Source organism: Notothenia rossii, assembly GCF_949606895.1.
Source record: "Notothenia rossii genome assembly, contig: scaffold_329, whole genome shotgun sequence".
Lineage (NCBI taxonomy): Eukaryota > Metazoa > Chordata > Actinopteri > Perciformes > Nototheniidae > Notothenia > Notothenia rossii.
In genome coordinates this window covers 20,058-40,560 of record NW_027640291.1, presented here as the reverse complement: position 1 = coordinate 40,560, position 20,503 = coordinate 20,058, and the positions used below count along the sequence as shown (strand labels likewise).

The 20,503-nt window shown below is 42.2% G+C and overlaps 2 protein-coding genes across 2 annotated transcripts; both read left to right on the top strand.

Moving 5' to 3' along the window:
* The first annotated feature begins 3,704 nt into the window (after positions 1-3,704).
* Positions 3,705-5,785, top strand: LOC307026840 (uncharacterized protein). Its single transcript, XM_079694978.1, has 3 exons — positions 3,705-4,328; positions 4,691-5,316; positions 5,604-5,785. Exons 1-3 carry the CDS (start codon positions 4,136-4,138, stop codon positions 5,631-5,633), a joined length of 849 nt encoding a protein of 282 aa, XP_079551104.1. The 5' UTR covers positions 3,705-4,135; the 3' UTR covers positions 5,634-5,785.
* Positions 5,786-5,811: 26 nt separating this feature from the next.
* Positions 5,812-9,726, top strand: LOC307026839 (uncharacterized protein). Its single transcript, XM_079694977.1, has 4 exons — positions 5,812-5,922; positions 6,378-6,432; positions 6,780-6,933; positions 9,123-9,726. Exons 1-4 carry the CDS (start codon positions 5,833-5,835, stop codon positions 9,247-9,249), a joined length of 426 nt encoding a protein of 141 aa, XP_079551103.1. The 5' UTR covers positions 5,812-5,832; the 3' UTR covers positions 9,250-9,726.
* The last annotated feature ends 10,777 nt before the right edge of the window (positions 9,727-20,503 follow it).

The following is a 20,503-nucleotide window of genomic DNA, read 5'->3' as shown; positions in this document are numbered from 1 at the left end:
AATGTATTTTTTGTTCACTCGATGTTGAAGTCTATGTGCCACAACATGCAAGATGATAAAGAGTACATTCCTCCATTAGCTCTGATTATATTGAACAACAAACAAATAACACATACCATCATTTATAACTTGGCTTACTTTAATACTCAAATATCAGAAGTTGTTATTTATGATGCTTTGGAGAATAGACCATTTAGTGCGGCAGCTTAGCTAGAAATTCCATAACAATTGTGCATTTTGTGATACTAGCATCAAATTCGGTACACAACATTTTTTATATGGAGGCATCATGAATTTCCAATATGGCCGCCAGTGACAACTCTTGTTAGATGGAATTTCATATATTCACAATGAATATTATGTGATAGAATCATCAAATTTGGTACAGTTATAGCCAAAGACATGCAGAACATGAGGCCATCATGAATTTTCAATATGGCAGCCATTTTTCAAAATGGCAGTGACAACGGTTTTTAGGTAAATGTTCATGTTAACAATGGCTATAATGTGATATTGAGGCTATACGTTGTAAAAACTTTAGATGCTAATATGACTACAAAATTAAACAAGAATTTTGAACCTGACTCTATCCGATGTAGAGAATTGTGTTCCTGAAATGTATTAAAATATGCGCATATTTAATGAAATTGTGGCTCATTTGCATATTTAAACATGCTATTTCAGAAAACTTGTAATACAAAAAACAATTTTCTTAATGTAAGTAATTAACTGGAGACATTTCTAGCTGATATCTTCAAGTTAAAAATGTTTCCCTATTCACCTGTAGTGTCTCGCCTTAAGGAAAAGATAACAACGACAGGGTGATCAGGATCCCGACGCCAAGTGGAGGGATATTGTATCGCATCGGGATCCTGATTACTACTTTTCAGGGAGAGAATGATACACTTCTGAATTTATAGGATGTGTTTTAATGGATATCAACAGTTCTCAATACCATTATCGAAAAAAATGCACTGAAATTGTGCCATCGTGCTGTGGATAATGTCTGGTCTTTATATAGCCACAGAAAGAGGCGAATAAAAAGCTAATTTTCCTGCTTCTATCCCAGCATCCTCATTCAGTCAGGGCTCCGGCTTTTCACTATGTCTTGCCAAGGCACAGTAAACAGCTCTGCCAGAGCCAGTCAGACAATATGGTGTAACTGATTTAAGGCGGATTAGCGATTCCTGTGCTAAGCCTTAGAGGATCCTCTCAAATATTCACAGACGGACTGAATTAGTGAAAGAAACAATAGCCTTGTTCAATGCATCATATGTCAAATGTTTGTGTCCTGTGATACTTCCATCCACTGTAGGTGGCTGGCTTTAAGACTCAAGAACATGTGACATGATTATGTTTTAAAGCCAGTCAAAGCCTTAAATGTCCTTATGATATCTGAAAAAGAGCTCATTTTATAAATAGACATTGCTGGTTTTACCAAAAACATTGCAACTGTTTTCCTCAAGCCTGATGTTCTTGTTTCCTCCTTAAACAGTGACTTTTCACTATTTTGTGGAAAAGTCTTCAGCTCAAAAGAAAGTGAAATGCTCTTGGTTAACTACAGTTGAGTCAGCTCTAAAAGCAATTTACACAAACGTATGTATATTATTTAAAGATTAAATATCCTATCGCGGTATTACATGGAGTTTATCTTCCATCCACTTAGGCTTTTCACATATTCAAAACTGTGAGTTAAAGAAGACATTCTGCACATTTTCAGGTTCACATTTTTAATGTAGTGTCTCTGCTGTAAAATGTGTACATGATTTAATGTTCAGAAAGGGGTGTCTGATTGATGGAGCTTGAACTTGTAACTTGTAACAAACAAGCTGAACATACAGTATCACAGTAACAGAATCATTTAAAATATCACTTCTAAAATTCACAATGATTGCTTATTAGAAAACATTCGGGTGTATTGTCAGCATGGCCACTTACATTACATAACATATAATTTAGCTGATGCTTTTATCCAAAGAGACTTACAATAAATGCAAAAACCGTCAGCCGTGGCTTACTTGTTCTGACTGCATTATTACAATAGCCAACAACATTCAGTTTAACCCAGTGATAATCGGCAATGAGAGATACTGTAAGCAATAATGTACTGCAGCATGAAGCATCATTATTGTATTACCTGCAGTTTAATTGGGCCTTTCATTGTTAAACAGTTTGTATTTAAATGTACAATATTAACCAGGCAGCATATCAAACACCAACATGTGGATGGTACCATTTTGTTCAATGAAAGCATATCCATGGCTGAGCCAACATTTCCTCAACCTTAATGAGAGCAAGACTGAGGTTATCTTTTTTGGACCCCAACCTCCAGTCTCTCAGGTTGATATTCTGGGCTCCCTCAAAAATAATATCCTCCCCTCTGTCACAAACCTTGGAGTGACCTTGAATAGCGCTTTTAAATTCGATAAGCAGGTCAGCAGCGTAGTCAAAACCTGCTTTTTTAAAATACGACTATTGGCCAAGACCAAGTCGTTTTTATCTTTTAAAGACATAGAAAGGGCTATTAACGCCTTTGTTACACTCTAAGAAAAATCCGTAAAATGATGGCCAATGTGGTGTAAAATTTTACTGTTTAAGTACTGTAATCGACTTTTACATTACTTTTGCCGTTGAAAACAGCGTTGCCAGGTCTGCTTATTATAAGTTTCCCCCAAGATTTTATTTGAAAATAGCAGGTCTACAAGCTCACAACGCGTCGCGTCGCGGCACGTTGTGATCTGCTATTTTCTAATAGTTGCTGTATAGGTTTAAAGTGCTCATGTGGCCCACTTCACTTCTTTTGGGCTTATTTTCTCTAGACCTTGTGGCTTGTTTGTGTCCCTCACAGAATCTGGCAACACTGGTTGCGCATTGCATTGTGGGTGCTTTTGCACGGTAAAAAATATCTGTGGCCGCCATTACAGGAATCCCGCACTGAAAGTGAACCTGAAAGTCTGCTCGGTAGGTTGGTTCATTGTGTTTAATTTGGGAATGGAACCTCATTTCTTAATCAAAAAGGACATTTATGGTAAACATAACATTTGTGTTAATGTTAAATATTTGTTTTATTACGTGTACGTCTGGCAGGTAACTCTCTTCTAACTGGCCCCAGTTAGAATATAGTCCTTAAGCAGTATCCCCCCGTGCAAAAGTTGGCCAGTTCATTGAATTGATAGGTAAAGTTTGTATTTATGGTTAGTTTATTTTCGCAGGTTTGTGTGTTGTTGTTTTATTAGTATCTTTCCAACCTGGCTAACGTTAGCTTCCATTGGCACAGTGTTTTCCCCCCAAACACCGCGGTCAATACAGCTATAATAATATCATATCGACTAATATATATTCGATAGGCTTTGTTGACATTTGAAGGTGTGTGTGTTATGTTGTGGTTACATTTGGATTAAAAGTAGTATTGTAAAAGGCAGCGGGCTAATGTTAGCTTCCATTGGCACAATGTTTTCCCCCCAAACACTGCGGTCAATACAGCTATAATAGTATCATATCGACTAATATATATTCGATAGGCTTCGTTGACATTTGAAGGTGTGTGTGTGTTATGTTGTGGTTACATTTGGATTAAAAGTAGTATTGCAAAAGGCCGCGGGCTAACGTTAGCTTCCCGTTAGCTTCCATTGGTACAGTGTTTTCCCCCCAAACACTGCGGTCAATACAGCTATAATAGTATCATATCGACTAATATATATTCGATAGGCTTTGTTGACATTTGAAGGTGTGTGTGTGTTATGTTGTGGTTACATTTGGATTAAAAGTAGTATTGCAAAAGGCCGCGGGCTAACGTTAGCTTCCCGTTAGCTTCCATTGGTACAGTGTTTTCCGCCCAAACACTGCGGTCAATACAGCTATAATAGTATCATATCGACTAATATATATTCGATAGGCTTCGTTGACATTTGAAGGTGTGTGTGTTATGTTGTGGTTACATCTGGATTAAAAGTAGTATTGCAAAAGGACGCGGGCTAACGTTAGCTTCCCGTTAGCTTCCATTGGCACAGTGTTTTCCCCCCAAACACTGCGGTCAATACAGCTGCCAAAATCTGGACAAACTTAATGATTATTATCCACTTTCTTCTTACCAGAGAGGTGCGAGGTTGCTCATTCCTCTTAAACACATGCCAACATGGAGCTTGTGAAAGATGTGGTTAAGAAAGCCATACCATCGCTCAGTAGTGATAAGATGGATGCACTCATGGCTAGACTGGTGGAATTAGGAGTTCAATGTGAAGATGACCTGATCCTTGTGGATGCCCCGGACATTCAGGACACTCTGCCACTCATTCAGTGCAGAAGACTCGTTAAGGCTTTCCAAGGAGGTAAGTTTTTTTATTTGTAACCCTAATCTGCACAGTACTGAGGGGTGGACAACACCGACAAAATCAAATATCACCATTATGTATTTATGACTATGTAATGTTAACAGTTGGGTAAGTTCAGTTCATTCTTTAAAATCAGGAAAACACAACAGGTATCACAATATGATACCCAAAATCCTATTCAATAATCTCATATGATATATCAATATATTGCCCAACCCTGTATACTGTCTGTACAAATTCACAGACCCTTAAGGGTCCATTTGTACCCCTGGTGGTCTCCAACGGACATTGAAAACCAGTGTATTAATTAATTAGTAGCATCGGTGATGTGGTTAATTTATGGGGTATGTCATCCATAGATTCACAAGCTGCACCACAGTTCAGAAGCCCTGGCCCTGGCCCTACATCTACACCTCTGCCACAGAGTGATGATCTGTCCCCAACACCACCTGAAGCACCACCTGCCCATACCCCATCTGCCCACTCCCCATCCTGTGAGCCATATTCCATACCATGGCACAAAATGCCCTCAAAGCTCATGGATGTGTTGGGTGAAAATAAATGGGTAAAGTCGAAAGAAAGACTACAGATGGTTCGGATCGTTGTTGATGATTACCTCCATAAACACCCTGGAAGACCTGGTAGATCCAAGCTGATGGAAATCGCCAAGAACATTGTAGGACAATATCCTCTGTCTTTCAAACAGACAGAGCCCTTTGGAAATATGCCGTTTGCAAAAGATGGTTGTGGTCCTCTCTTTACCCAGCTAGAAAACAGAGTTGAAAATATTAAGAGAACATCAACCCCAGGAAAGAGGCGAGCAGAGGGTGGAGAGGGTGAAGTTCAGCGGAAGAAAAAGTCAAGAAATTCCGATCGTTATGGATGTGTGGAGTGGGATGTTGCTGTAAAGGGAACTGAGAGTAGAGCAGAACTGCTGTCAAAACGAAATGAATTGAAAAGTGCCTTCAAAACCCATGATCCTCAGGTAGGGCTCCAACCATCCATTATGTTCTTGTGTATGTATGGATTACTTTTTGATTGAGTAATTGAGAGGCTAATATTTGAGTTTGATTTATTTTTGGTATATCAATTCAAATTGGTTTTGTATAACTAACAAAAAATAACTGATCTACAAGTTCACAATGGGACTCGTTGTGCGCTTGTATATCAGCTATTTTCACCCGAAATTGATTTATCTGTATTTATATTGATCATTTGTTTTATTATTGATTGAATTTATTAGTTTGATTAACTGTTGCCTCATATCTTTAGGAGTCATCTGTTTCGAAAACTGATGGCTGAAACATATCCCATCCAGCGTGAAACCATCAACGACGGAACCAATGTAAAGGTCCTAAAGGAAGAGTGGCCATTTCTTTTTGAAGCTGCTCACCTGTTTGATCATGCATCTAGACTCCTTGGCTTTTCGTTACAAAACAAGCTGGCACAGGAGCTTTCCAATAAAGAACCGGGAATCAACAACTTCCTTGACACCAAAGGGATGAAGATGGGTGAAGGTCCAGTACAGCTGATCTGTGGCATTGTGAGATACTTCAAGGAAAACCCTGATCACCTTTTCTGCAAAAATGAGGTACATTTTATGGATTTTAAACCCCACTTTGCGCTGCTGATAATATCGAAATTGGTAAACCATCTCTCCTGGAAACGAAGATAAAAGGAAATCAGTAAAATCCTTGATTTATTTTCCCGACCAGGAGAAAATCCCTCATATAATTATACACTTCCATCCCGGCAGAGCTCCTCTGTCTTGGAGGACCAAATGCTGTCCCCTAATAGAACAAGGTCTTGTAAGGACAGACTTTCCCCCCCTGACCGAAAAGGATTCTGATCCTAACATTAATCGATTATGTTTGTGTAAACAATATTTTTTTATAACTACTATTAACATTATTGTCTATGGTTGCCTCTGATACAGACGCTGGCAGATGGTCTATTTGCCTGCCTGACTGTGTGTTTGCGTACATTGGAAACATAAAATCAACACATTCATATGTGTATCTTTGTTGTTTTATTTTTCGAAAACAGTACTCCGCAGATGCTGAACTCAGCCTCCCCTGTACCCCATGCATCCTAATCAGAGGTTTGTAGTTGAATCATTTTTGCATCCCAGCAAGCTTGGAGATATGTTCTCCATTTGTTCTTAGGTTTACTGATGAGACGATTTGTTGTGATGAAAAGGTATAGAGTTGGTTGATTTTGTTTTGTAAATGGTGCTCAGAACTATGTTGATTTGGGCCAAAATCTTTAAATTTAAGTACACTTGTATGTAAAGTCTGACAAACTAAATGTAGAATACCTTTTCAAAGTATTTGTTGCTTGTTCTTACCATAACCTGTGTTTGGGCTGAGTATGGAAGATTTGGCACGTGTGTACGTTATTATTTTTTTAAATTACTAATACATATTGTTTTTGTGATCTATGTTTAAGGTGACCATCTATTCCAGATTGCTGTTGATCAGGAAGTTGTGAATGACCACATCACCTCCCCCATTGTGGCCCTGAGCTATGCTTTCTGCTTGTTTTATGTCTGCAACATTGAATATCCAAAGGAGATGTCTCTTACCCTGGAATTCATGCAAAGGTAAGCAGCTCATTGTTTTGAAATGTATAAGCTGGGGTATTCAAATTCTGAGACTGAGGGCTTCCCACCAGACAAAGCATGTAAAAAGGTATCCACTCATCGTCCCTTAGATTACTAGCATAGTTGTGCTCAATTCCAGGATGCTTATGGGATCATGATTATTAAATATAATATATATTATATGTTTTGATCCCATTGACACTCTACAATCGAGCCAAGATATTCATTGCTCTTTGACAGGGGTCTTCAATGTTGTTCAGTCCAAGGACCCCTTAGCTGAGAGAGATGAACCAGGGACCCAAATACTGCCTAAAATTGTATTGCAGATTCAACTTTTTCATAGAGTTCATAGACCTGTTTGACAGCACTATCACCAGTGTTGTGTAAAGTTTGTTTGCTTACACATGATCTTTTCTATTGTTTGTTTCATGTTAATGTGTATTATCAAACATATAATCACTTAAACCCTCAATACTTAATAAATGTTCCTATAACACAGGCAGCACATTTTGCAGCTTCCTGTTGAAGGCCCATGCTCTTTCATATAACTTCAGACTACACCAAGTACATAGAAAAGGTCTGTCCTAAGGCATTTGGCATTTATTAGGCTCTGACACTGGGTGATTGGGAAAACATGTACAATATTCCTAACAACTATCTCTGAGCTATCTCTTTAACCAAAGACACACATTTAGGCTATTCTATGTGAGCTGCTTTTGTGACTAATATAACAAAATCCATACCAGGATTCATGCCCCAATGTTAATACTTGTTGTGTAACGTGTACATTTGCACCGAGTGTCACAGTTACCACTCCACTCAACGTTTGACGCCTGTGCTCTTGTTGCAGATGAGCTTAGTGGTTGTGTCACACTTAAGATTGACTGAAATCTGACAAGTAGACTGCGATATTGAAAGTAGCAAATTTAGATGCAGTTTTAATGCAGTGGTTGTATGTGTGAAATCAAAATTGAGCAACTATGTTATCTATTTTGTGACTAAAATGTATATAGACTGTGTACAATCATAATCGATGCAAATAAATCAACCCTCTTTACCTTGGTTGCCTGTAAAGCTGCTGCAATGAAATCTGGACCTCCGTCTTTGTGCACTGGATCACAACTCGCCTATCGTGATTATGTGAATTGGTCTGCATTATGAGAATACAAACAAACATGATCCACCTATAGTATGTAGCCAATAACCAAAACCATTGTGGATTTAGTAACTCCTCCTGTCAAATGTTCACCTGTGCATTTAACAAACTATAACACCGCACACTGTCACCTCTAAATTGTATATGTATGTTTAACAAACACACAACTCCACGATAAATGTAGCAAATACCAAGACATTTTACATATAAAATATAGAGGCTGCTACAGTAGGCTGCTGTAGGCTATGTCACAGTGGTGATTATGACAGGAAAAGTCACTAAATACACTATATAGCCTAGTTTGTCAGCACAAAATAATAGTTTTGTTAATTCATATTGTAAAGGTGCATAATGTTTGTATTCTCAAATGCAAACCTATTACCACCACCGAGGAGTGGTGATCCAGAACGGGTTCAGAGGGACCAGAAAGAGGTCCCACTGTCATTGAAACAATCTTCCCGGACAGCACTGTTTACAACAGACTCGCCGGCCATTTTTGACGGCTCATGTAAATTATATATTTTTTTGTCACAAAATAGACCATTACTCATTGTTCATTAATTTTAGACATACATTTCAGATTAAAAGTTTGTTATCAATCGTCACAACTTCTTTCAGCACTCGTGACTACTAGCGACTACTACTAGCTGTGCTACTCATGCACTGAGTTAACGGTGCCCTGAGATCGTTCATTGCACGTACAGTATATCCACACAAGTCACAGGTGCACGGGTTATGCTGAGATTTCCAGTATAGTATGTTGGTGATGAGCAGACTTTAACAGCACGTTGTCTGAGTTGCTCAGCTTACAGGAGCAAAGTGTTATTGTAGTAGTAGTATTTTGCAACATTAGCTGTAGATGGAAACACACACACGGGCATGGTGGAGAAAACAAATGTATGCTATTTTAGACGGCTCCACTCCTGTAGAGCCACACTACAAGTAGTATCTCAGCTTTGTCTGCATGTTACTCTTTAGTTCAGTTTCATTCATTTAGTTGCATGTGCAGCTAAACATATTTCTGTTTCCTTAGAGTTTTCTTTGGAATGAATCCTGACCGAGGGTCCAAGGCTGAGATGAAGGGGAAGAAACAGCATCACATTCCTCCAAAACTGTCGAAGCTCGTGACTGAGCTGAAGGAATTTGACTGGCACATGTGAGCTTTCCTCAAAGCTCAAAACCGAACTTTTTGGACTGGACTTTTGGACTAAACATACCAACACACACACACTTAAAAAAAAAAAAAGTTTACTTTTTTTTAATTTGTCACTGCATGTTCTCCTACAGGTTGGGGCAGCGCCTGTCAGCGGGGAATGTTGAGTGGGAGGTGTAGGACGGAGTTGCTACATCCTCTTGGAGGGGGCTCCTCCTTCCTCACTGACAGGTGAGCCAGTAGGGTGCAACAGCAGTGGCAAACATTGGGAGGAATTTATAACTACTAATTTGATCTTGAGGCGCACATGTACACACAGCCCGACCTCTAACATCATGGTGTTAAGAAAAAGGTTATTGTTGCTGTTATTTTACATACTTGAATGTATGTTCATGTTAGGGTTTTACAATTGTATGGAAATGTCTTAAAAAAAAAACATTTGTATGGCACTCAGGTAGCGAGGGGTAAAATTATTGCCCACCACCACAGATTCTTTGGGTTCAAATCCCCCATGTTCGGGGGGAGGGAAGTTGGGAGGGTGATATTTGTCACTGCATGTTCTCCTACAGGTTGGGGCAGTGCCTGTCAGCGGGGAATGTTGAGTGGGAGGTGTAGGACGGAGTCGCTACATCCTCCTGGAGGGGGCTCCTCCTTCCTCACTGACAGGTGAGCCAGTAGGGTGCAACAGCAGTGGGAGAAAAGTTCAGTTTTTTCATTTCATCATTAAATGCACTTTATACATTAGCAAAAAGGAAATAAATGCACTTGTATGGAAAAAATGGTATACATTTTGTTCAATTTCTATATATTGTGCTTTATTCAGTTTGCTTGAAAGTGTAATGATTGTTATTTATTTAGTATTAGGATATATATATATTTTTTATCCCAAGATTTAAAAAAAAAGATATTGGGATTAACGGAAGTGTCTGTAAATAGTACATACTAAGGACTGTTAAAATACGGAATTGTCCGTATTAGGATTAACAGAAGTGTCCGTAAATATTACGGACAAAGTCTTGTTAATCTACAGAAATATCCGTTATAAGGTTGACAGAAGTGTCCGTATATGGTACAGACAAAGTCTTGTTAATCTAAAGAAATATCCGTTAAAGGGTTGACGGAAGTGTCTGTAGAATAACGGACAATGTCCTGGCAGCAAATTACCAGCACTTTGTCCGTTTTTCAACGGATTTTTTTTTTACAGTGTACCTCAAGGTTGGACTACTGCAACGCTCTGTACGTGGGTATAGACCAGGCGTCAATTAAACGCCTGCATCTAGTGCAGAACACAGCTGCACGTCTACTTACTGGCCACAAAAAGCGTGACCACATCACCCCAATTCTGGCTTCTTTGCACTGGCTTCTAATTCGGTTCAGAATTGATTTTAAAATCCTTTAATTTATTTTTAAAGCACTAAATGGGCTGGCTCCGGCCTATATTGTTGAACTACTCCGGCGCTACACCCCAGCCAGAGCTTTAAGGTCTGCTGACCAGCTGCTGCTGATAGTGCCCAAGACAAGGCTCAAAACCAGAGGGCACCGAGCCTTCGCAGCAGCTGGCCCTAGGCTCTGGAACACTCTGCCCCTCCATCTGAGGTCGGCCCAGACCCTAGGGGTTTTTAAATCTACTCTTAAAACACACTTCTTCTCCCTGGCCTTTTAGTCAGAGCGGAGCACGACTCCTGACTTTTCCCTGTGTTTTTTATATATCTGTTGTAATTTATTGTCTTTTATTGTGATTGTAGTAATATGTTTTTATGTGATTGTAGTATTTATTACATGTACAGCACTTTGGCCCGACCAAAAATCGCTTTTAAATGTGCTTTATAAATAAACTTTGATTTGACTTGATTTGATCCATAAAGAAGTTTTGGCTTTTCTTTGAAATGAAAATGCTTTCATGGCCAACATTCACAGCTGAGCCGTGTCAATAGCAGGGAGGTAAACGTACGATTCTTACCTTGGGTTTTTAACCAAAGCCTTTAACTGAACACCTGACAAGACACACATTGAATTGGAATTGTCAGGGTTTGAGTTTTTGTGTGTCTAGATTTGGGGTTATTTTGCTGTTCTGTCCTCCCTGTCGTTAGTGTCCCTGGTGTGTCTAATTGTCTGATTGTGTTCACCTGTTGCCCTTGTGTTTCTCCTCCCCTTCCCGGCTGTTTCTCGTCTCGTGATTACCCCTCCCTAAATTTAGTCTTGTCTCTTCCTGTGTTCAGTGTTGGTTCATTGTTTGTCGTTCATGTCCCCTTTCATGTTGGTCACAGTCACCTTTGTTTGGATGCTACCTCGTACCTGTTCTTGGATTCTTGTTTTTGTTCAGCTTTTGTTAAATAAAGCTCGCCTTTTGTTTCCTTTTGAAACCTGCTTCCTCCTCAATCTGCATTTGGGTCCTATTTTCCCCCAACCCTGACAGAATGAACAAACCAAGAATGGACCCAGCAGATAGTTTGTACGAGGTGAAGTACAATTTGACATGCTTGAGGAATGACTTTAGATATGCCTCCAGTAGTGAAGAGAGGCAGTCAGTTATTTCTGCGGCACGCCAGGAGGTAACCTCAAGGCCCTGGTTGAGGGAGTTGCTACCCGAGTGGGTGGAGGACTTTTTTGGCAGCTTTGAGGTCAAACCTGTTTCCCCAGGCATGCTACCCCCCTGCCTCCCAATTCCCAACATGACACCATACGTCTCGGTGTGTTCCGTCTGGAGTCAACCCCTGCTTCTTCCCCATTTCCTGCTCCTGTCCAGGAGCCGTTCTCGGGGACTCGTCTGGCTTTTGGAGGTCCACGGAGCCTCCAAAAGGCTCCTAAGAGAAGGAGTCGCAAGTCCAGGCTAGCAGCCCGAGCCCCAGAAGCCATGCTTTGGGTTCCAGTACAGGCTCCAGCAGCCATGGTTCCGGGTCCAGTACCGGCCCACACAGCCATGGTTTCGGCTCCAGAACCGGCCCACACAGCCATGGTTCCAGTCCGAGTTCTGTCCCCAGCAGCCATGGTTCCGGACCCAGTTCTGGCCCCAGCAGCCATGGTTCCAGCCCTGGTTCCGGCCCCGGCAGCCTTGGTCCCTCCTCTAGCCCCAACTCAAGTCCCTACTCAATTCCCTTCTCAAGTCCCTTGTCCCTCCTCTAGTCCCTTCTCAAGTCCCTCCTCTAGTCCCTCCCCAAGTCCCAACTCAAGTCCCTTCTCTAGTCCCAACTCAAGTCCCTTCTCGAGTCCCCTCTCGAGTCCCCTCTCAAGTCCCTACCCAATGTCCTGATCCGTTGGAGGTTCCGCTGGGGGTCCTGCCAACTCCATGTCCTGTCCCGTTGGGGGTCCCGCCGACTACTCTTCTGCCGGGGGTCCTGCCAACCCTATGTCCTGTGCCATTGGAGGTTCCGCTGGAGGTCCTGCCAACTCCATGTCCTGTCCCGTTGGGGGTCCCGCCGACTACTATTCTGCCGGGGGTCCTGCCAACCCTATGTCCTGTGCCGTTTGAGGCCTCGCCAACTACTGTTCTGCCGGGGGTCCTGCCAACCCTATGTCCTGTCCCGTTGGGGGTCCCGCCGATAACTCTTCTGCCGGGGGTCCTGCCAACCCTATGTCCGGTGCCGTTGGAGGTCCAGCCGACACCTGTTTTGTCGGGGGTCCTGCCAACTCCATGTCCTGTGTCGTTGGGGTTTCCGCTGAGAGTTCTGCCAACCCCATGTCCTGTTCCGTTGGAGGTCCCGCCGTCACCTGTCTCGCCGGGGTCCTGCCAACTCCTTGTCCTCTTCCGTGGGGGATCCTGCCGACACCTGTCCCGCCGGGGATCCTGCCTACTCCTTGCCCTGTTGCGTTGGTGGTCCAATCGACACCAGCCCTTGCTCCATCCGGGGTCCCATTGACACCAGCCCATGTCATGTCCAGGATCTCGTCTACGCCTGTCCCACCGGCTCCGGTTCCTGTCCGGCCGACACCGGGTCCTGCCCGTCCTCCGGAGCTGTCCCGTCAGCGCCTACCTGTCCTCCAGAGTTCCCCAGCCGCGATCTTCGCCCTCAAGCCCGGCCCACTGAGTGCCGCGGTCTTCGCCCTCGAGCCGGGCCGCCTGACTTTCCCGGCCGTGGCCCTCGCCCTCGGGCCCGGCCCCCTGACTCTTCCAGCCGCTGCATTCACCCTCATGCTCGGCCCCCTGAGTTCACCCGCTGTGGCTTTCGCCCCTTTATGAACTCTGCCTTGCCCCGGGCCGTCTGTCCGAGACCCCCACCATGGACTCTGCCTTGCCCCCGGGCCGTCCGCCCGAGAACCCCTCAAGGAACTATGCCTTTCCTGGGCTGTTGATCCAGAACTGTCCTCCGGACCCCCTCCACCCACCCTGTTTGAAGTGTTTGACTTTGTGTAGGGACGTCTGGAATCCGTCCCTTGAAGGGGGGGTCGGGTTATGTCAGGGTTTGAGTTTGTGTGTGTCTAGTTTTGGGGCTATTTTTGCTGTTCTGTCCTCTCTGTCGTTAGTGTCCCTGGTGTGTCTAATTGTCTGATTGTGTTCATCTGTTGCCCTTGTATTTCTCCTCCCCTGCCTGGCTGTTTCTCGTCTCGTGATTACCCCTCCCTGTATTTAGTCTTGTCTCTTCCTGTGTTCAGTGTTGGTTCATTGTTTGTCGTTCATGTCCCCCTTCATGTTGGTCACAGTCACCTTTGTTTGGATGCTACCTCGTACCTGTTCTTGGATTCTTGTTTTTGTTCAGCTTTTGTTAAATAAAGCTCGCCTTTTGTTTACTTTGGAAACTTGCTTCCTCCTCAATCTGCATTTGGGTTCAATTTTTCCCCAACCCTGACAGGAATGTTTCACAGAATCCACCACAAAGGTCAATTATAGCAACAAATTATCCAAAAAGAGCTGAAGGCACTGATCAGAGGCAGTGTTGTGATGCTGTGTTGAGTATTTCTCAGAGGCAGAGCTGCTCAGGACAGGAGGCAGAAGTAATGTTGAGTCCATCACTTAATCAGAGTGCAAGTGAGCCAACTGGCAAACATGGATGGCATACATAGGACTCTGTCAAAATATAAATAACACTTACAAAAGTGATCAGCCACAATATGTTTTTTTCTCCAATGTGTTAGTCCGATAATCAGAGCCAACAGCATCCCCAGGGAGAGGAAGGGTGTAGCATATGGCTGGACTGGCTGCTCTACCTTCAGCTGATCAGATCACACACATACAGATGGAGCACTTCATTTCAGACTCCAGCTTACAGCTTCCGGCCTACGACCTGCCAGAGACCAGTATAGAGGAATGTTAAGCCCTCCCACTATTTTCCAAGAGGGCGTTGCCAGATTTTCTATTTCAGGTTTTAACCAGGAGATGGCGCTTCATTCACAAATACAGAAATACAAGTTTCATGGACTTTCAGTTGTGTTTTGAACATCAATATTTTAGATCAACTAAAGTATATCTAATCTTGTAATTCAATAATATATAGTCTTTATATATTAAATAATCATAATTATAATCTAAATGTTTACATTACACTTCTTTATTTGTTATGCTCATACTTTAACCTTTACAATCGTTTGCTTTAATATGCAGTACATTTTTGGTATATTTTTGTGTTTGCTTCCTCCTTCTCCCTTTCGGACAAATACTGTATGATTTATTATTATTATTAATATGAAGATATTATTAAGATAAGATAAGATGTTACTTTATTGATTGAACATTTTAGTTTAGAATGTGCTGTCCCACGGTAATTCAGAAGGCTCACAGGTCACATTCCGACCATTATTTAAAACAATAGGTGCTTTTACACCGTCTACAGTTTGATTTGTATAGAGGGAGCTCTGTCAGTTTTCGAATAACCCATTTGCTTTCGGGAAGCCCTATTTTTCAGAGCACATCCTGCTACTAAATATGTCACAGGCACGCTCTGTTGACTGGCGCAGCAGCGCGGATGCGATCAATTGCTATAAAAACACTCTTCTACTAATACAGACGGTGTCACTATGCCGGCGGATGTGGCCGTTGTTGAAGCCTCTTCAGGCTCCGCATCGGCAGGCCTCTCCCTCAGTGTGGAGCTGTCAAGCTCGACCCTAACGCCGCTTACAGCCGGCCAACTAAAAGTTGTTTTCCGTTCACGTTGTCATTTTTAGACTCCTTTGCTTCTTTGCTTGTGAATCCAAAAGCTGTGACGCTTGGCTGTTTTCGTTTTGCCATATTTTTTATTCCAAAGCCAGAGTTAAAAAATTATCAATATGAAAATTTCAAATACCGCGCCGGCATCACCGCCATAACCATAGCAACGTAAGTAAGAATGCAGCGCCGCCACGTAAAGATGGCAACACCCAGACATAATCACAAATATAAAACCAATATTCAGAAACTGTAATGAACAATAACTATTATTTATTTCAAGAACTGTTATTTACAGAAAATTAACATTTCTAATCTGTGTGACACAAATATGCACGATTGTTTTGGGCTCCCTCTATTTATCTCAAAGTCAGCCTTCAGGGGAGCTCCCTCCCTCTTCGGGCGAGCCAAGCTCCCCCTAGCTCCCCCCCATTTCGAACAGTGTCTATGGCTGAATGGCCAGCGATTAGGTGCGGCGCATTTATCATAGGTGATCAGAGCTAACTGCCTGCCGTCAGATTTCATTTAAAAAACAGATCTGATTTTAAGACTATTTCTGCGCTCATAAAGAATGATAAGAATAAGAATAATGCGTATTGAACTGGTTTCATTAATTAGTGAGTTTATTTAACACTAGAACCGCCAATCGGGTCAATTTCTGTGATGTGTGTTGTGTGAGTGCCATATAACTTATTTTTCAATAAAATATTAAAGTCTCCCAGTCCGTGACTTTTCCTGAAAGTGTGTTATGTAGCACCCTATGTTGTTAAAAATTGCATTCTAATAACGGGATTTGACGGGTTTAGGTAGTCCTATACAAAAACCTCTGGCGGTTCTAGTGTTAAGGTAATTAGGTACAGTAGAAGCCCTTTTTTATCAGTAACGAATTTAGCAGTTGCACATAAAAGTGAACTAACTGAGGGTCACTTGCAATGACAGTGTTGTGTCTAACTGTAAGCTTGTCACTCAGAGTAACCTACCGTGAATTTAGCTGCTGGAGAAGAAAGATCAAGGCGGGAGAGGGGGAGAGAGCTGTGGTTGATGGGCCATTAGTTGTGTAAATACACAGCTGAGAGCTGCCGTTTCATTAAGACTGTTTAAAAAACGGTAACAACGGACTATTTTTCTTAGCGGATGCATTTCAATTTAAATCAATACATACAACTATTTTTTAAATCAATAAAAACATTTTCTAAATCCATAAAAGCATTTCAATTAATATTGGGAATCATGTCGTTACTTTGTTGAGAATGTGGCCATGTAATAAGCAGGATAATTTGCAGCGACTTGTTCCTTATGGGGAAAATAACACCCGTCATGTGTGTGTAGAGGTGTGTGTGTGTGGTTAAAACACTTTCATAAAGTGAAGGAATTTCCTTCTATAAAACAGCTGTGGGCAGCAGTGAGTGTCACGGACATGAATTCGTAGATCAAGGCAGACTGGTGCACACACTCTCCTGTCCTGCCAGGCAACACGCCCGTTATAAGCCGTGTCCCTCACTCCTCACATCCCAAGCATCCCCAAAAAGTGTATTATGTTTTTACATCTCAGATGTTATGTTTCAGTTGTGCTCTGTCTATGTTCAGTGATGCAAACTTGTCACCTTTCGGCGAAATTCGCCGTATTGAATCCAAAATAAGTCGTTTGTGTGATTCATGTAGATCTGCAATAAAAATATTTTTGGGGTATGGGGGGGTCTGGGACCCGGAGTAATCTGCGGCCGTGAGCTGTTATATGCCATCATGACACGCATGGTGTTCTTTTTTTATATATTATAATGAAGTACGAGCTGTGTGCTCGAGTCTTCCTGCCTGTCGGCTCTGCTCATGGATGTATAATAAGGCTCTGCTGCTCCGAGATGATGGTCTAGCTTCAGCAGGTACATTACCTACGGGTGCGTTCGTTAATATTAACTGTGCGTCCGGAGTCACTGTGGCACAGACTGGACCGCTGGTGAACAGCTGTTAGAACGGGCCGTTCAGGTGTTCAGAGCAGAGCTCCCTGTCGGAGCGGCAGAGCGTGATGTGAACTGAAAAGTTTTTCTGTGGCAATATTATTTAAGGAATCGTTGAGCTAGCTAGCTAGCATACATTGTCACTATCTGCTAACGTTAGCTTTAGCCTTCTATTTCTAATAGTTTTTTTCATAGGCTATAAACAGAGGTGGTATAAGTATATATATATTGTACTTGATTGAAAGTAGAAGTACTCAGATCTTGTACTTGAGTAAAAGTAGAAGTACTCAGGTCTTGTACTTGAGTAAAAGTAGAAGAACTCAGATATTGTACTTGAGTAAAAGTAGAAGCACACAGATCTTGTACTAGAGTAAAAGTAGAGGTACTCAAATCTTGTACTTCAGTAAAAGTAGAAGTACTCAGGTCTTGTACTTGAGTAAAAGTAGAAGTACTCAGATCTTGTACTTGAGTAAAAGTAATAGTCCCAGAGTGTAGGAATACTCTGTTACAGTAAACATAAACATAAATGATCGTGGTGAAGATGATGATTAAATTAGGATTAAAAATCGAGAGCCGGGCTGCATTTCCTCCCGTTCGTTTTTTTCGAATAACAAAATGATTTTGTTAAATAACAACATGGTGATGTTTTGTAAATGATTACATGTCTCTTATTTAGCACAGTATAGTATGATATCCGTGACATATGGATGTTAACAAAGTTCCGCTGTACATCCAGCGTACTGTATCTGACTTTATTTCACATGAGCTCCAGTGTGGAACCCCACTGCACCCCCTGGTGGATCAATGATCCATTGCAGCTGGCTTCATTATAATTACATTTATCTATCACGGGGGCGTTCTCAAGTCAAGCTGGAGGTTTTCCCTTGAGCCAGGGCAGATCACGTACCAATCACGGCCCTCACGTTTCAAACTGTCTGAAATGAACCGCTACATCTGTACAGATACACGGTAACAGTTTAACATATGTAGCATAACAGGCCCTAAATGGTTCTCCTTAGAACATTCATTATAGTGTGCATGTGCCAACCGTGCATGCAGCCTGTTCAGTTGCTCCTGCTAGATTTGTACTACTTCTAACTCTAAGCTCTCTTATTTGATCTTACTTGTTATAGCATGGCTGCCGTGTTTACAATAGGGGAAGCTAATCGAGCTAAAACCGGCTAACATGGTGGTCTAAACATTGGCCATCCCCACTGAAAATGCTAGCTAGGAGTCAGATGGAATATCTGGAGGTTTGTTTAATGTGCTTTATGGAAACATGTATATACCTGACAACACTTTTCCCTCAACAACGTTTCATTTGATCGCTTCCGGACAAGGATTGCACCGAGAGCTTCATGTCTTCACCAAGTTACAACTGTCAAAAAACCTAATTAAAAAGTATATTGATTGATTGAAGAGTACATGCATACCTTCTGAAACATAATTACATGTTACATGTAATTATGTTTCAGAAGGTATGCCTGTCCTCTTACAAAAAACGACCATATAGGCCGATTGTTCATGCCCTGAGACACGTTTTAAAGTGTATGTTGTTTCTTACACGACCACTAGAGGTGCTCAAGTGGTCGTGTAAGAAACAACATGCTCCCGGCCCGTTCATTGCAAACGCTCCGGAGGGACGTTTATTCACAAATAACCCTCTCTGGAAAATCCTAGATTGTGGAATAGTTTGGCCATTAAAATGCTTTTTGATTCGATTTTTGGCGAGAAGTGTATATTGTACTCTTAGAATCCACGTCCAGTCGATGTGTAGGATCTATAGTTTGATAGATATTTTGAAGATGATTTAAGTTCTCACCAGGATAACGTGTATATGCGGCAGCTTCCATGTAAAGTTAGCGAAGTTTCGAGTGTTTCGAAGTTTTCATAATAAAACCGTATATATTCCCTTCATTGTCAAATGATTACACAGTGATATCTGCATTACTCATCCACTAAAAAACATCAGATTATCCTTGTTAATTACACAATATTGATTGGTTTAAATTGTGTACAATGCTTTTGTGTTTTTAACCTTCGATTCAGAGAAACAAATAGTTTTTTAGGAGTTTAGACACTAAATGACATTACATTATATTGCATTTAGCTGACGCTTTTATAAGCACATCAGGTTTCATAGAGCTAAAACATTTCAAGTGCTACTCAACTGGCTTTAGATAAGCCAGTCCTTTATTAGTATACAAGTGCTTTGTTAATAGTTCTATCGCTCGAAGTGGAGTCGAAAGAGATGAGTTTTCATTCTGCGCCAGAAGATGTGTAAGCTTTCTGCTGTCCTGATGTCAATGGGGAGCTCATTCCACAATTTTGGAGCCAGGATAGCAACCCACGTGTTTTTGCTGATGGGAACTTGGGTCCCCCTCGCAGTGCGGTTGCAGCGAACTGTTTGGCCGATGCAGAGCGGAGTGCACGTGCTGGGGTGTACGCAGTGGCGGCTGGTGGAAAATATTTTTGGTGGGGCTATGGAAATGGTGACAAAACCATGTGTGTGTGTGTGTGTGTGTGTGTGTGTGTGTGTGTGTGTGTGTGTGTGTGTGTGTGTGTGTGTGTGTGTGTGTGTGTGTGTGTGTGTGTGTGTGTGTGTGTGTGTGTGTGTGTGTGTGTGTGTGTGTGTGTCAGTCATACTTGCCAACCCTCCCGATTTTCGCTGGAGACTCCCGCATTTCTCCCGATTTCTGACAAAATCAGATTTACTCACGACTGTTTCCACTCGGACTTTAATACAGCTACACCATTGTTTGGTTTCCATGGTAGCGCGTCTCTTTAGCAGCGCGCGCAACTCAAAGTCTGAGAGGGTGAGGAAGATGAAAACTGAACAAGAATCGACAACTCGACCCTCTGATCACTCCTTTCCTGTAAAATACAGGTCCAGCCCACACATATGCTCCATGGTGCCACAGGCATTGCCCTTACAACTACAATAAGCATGCAAATGTTAATCTACAGCTCCGGCGATCCACTAGCAGACGCAGCCATCCCCCACTGTAGCATCACCTTGGATACGAGTCTAAACAACTCACAGACACACAGGCCAGGGCGCTGTAAGGGCGCCCTTTGAGCATCAGATCTGACGACGCTGATTGGCTAAAATTATGTTTCGGCGGCATAGTTTACAGATAGCAACAGTCAGCTTGTTGGCTGCAGCTGCTCTGGCTGAGGGCTCCTTTCTACCGCCCGGACGAGAGAGGGTAATGATACACGCTGCGGCC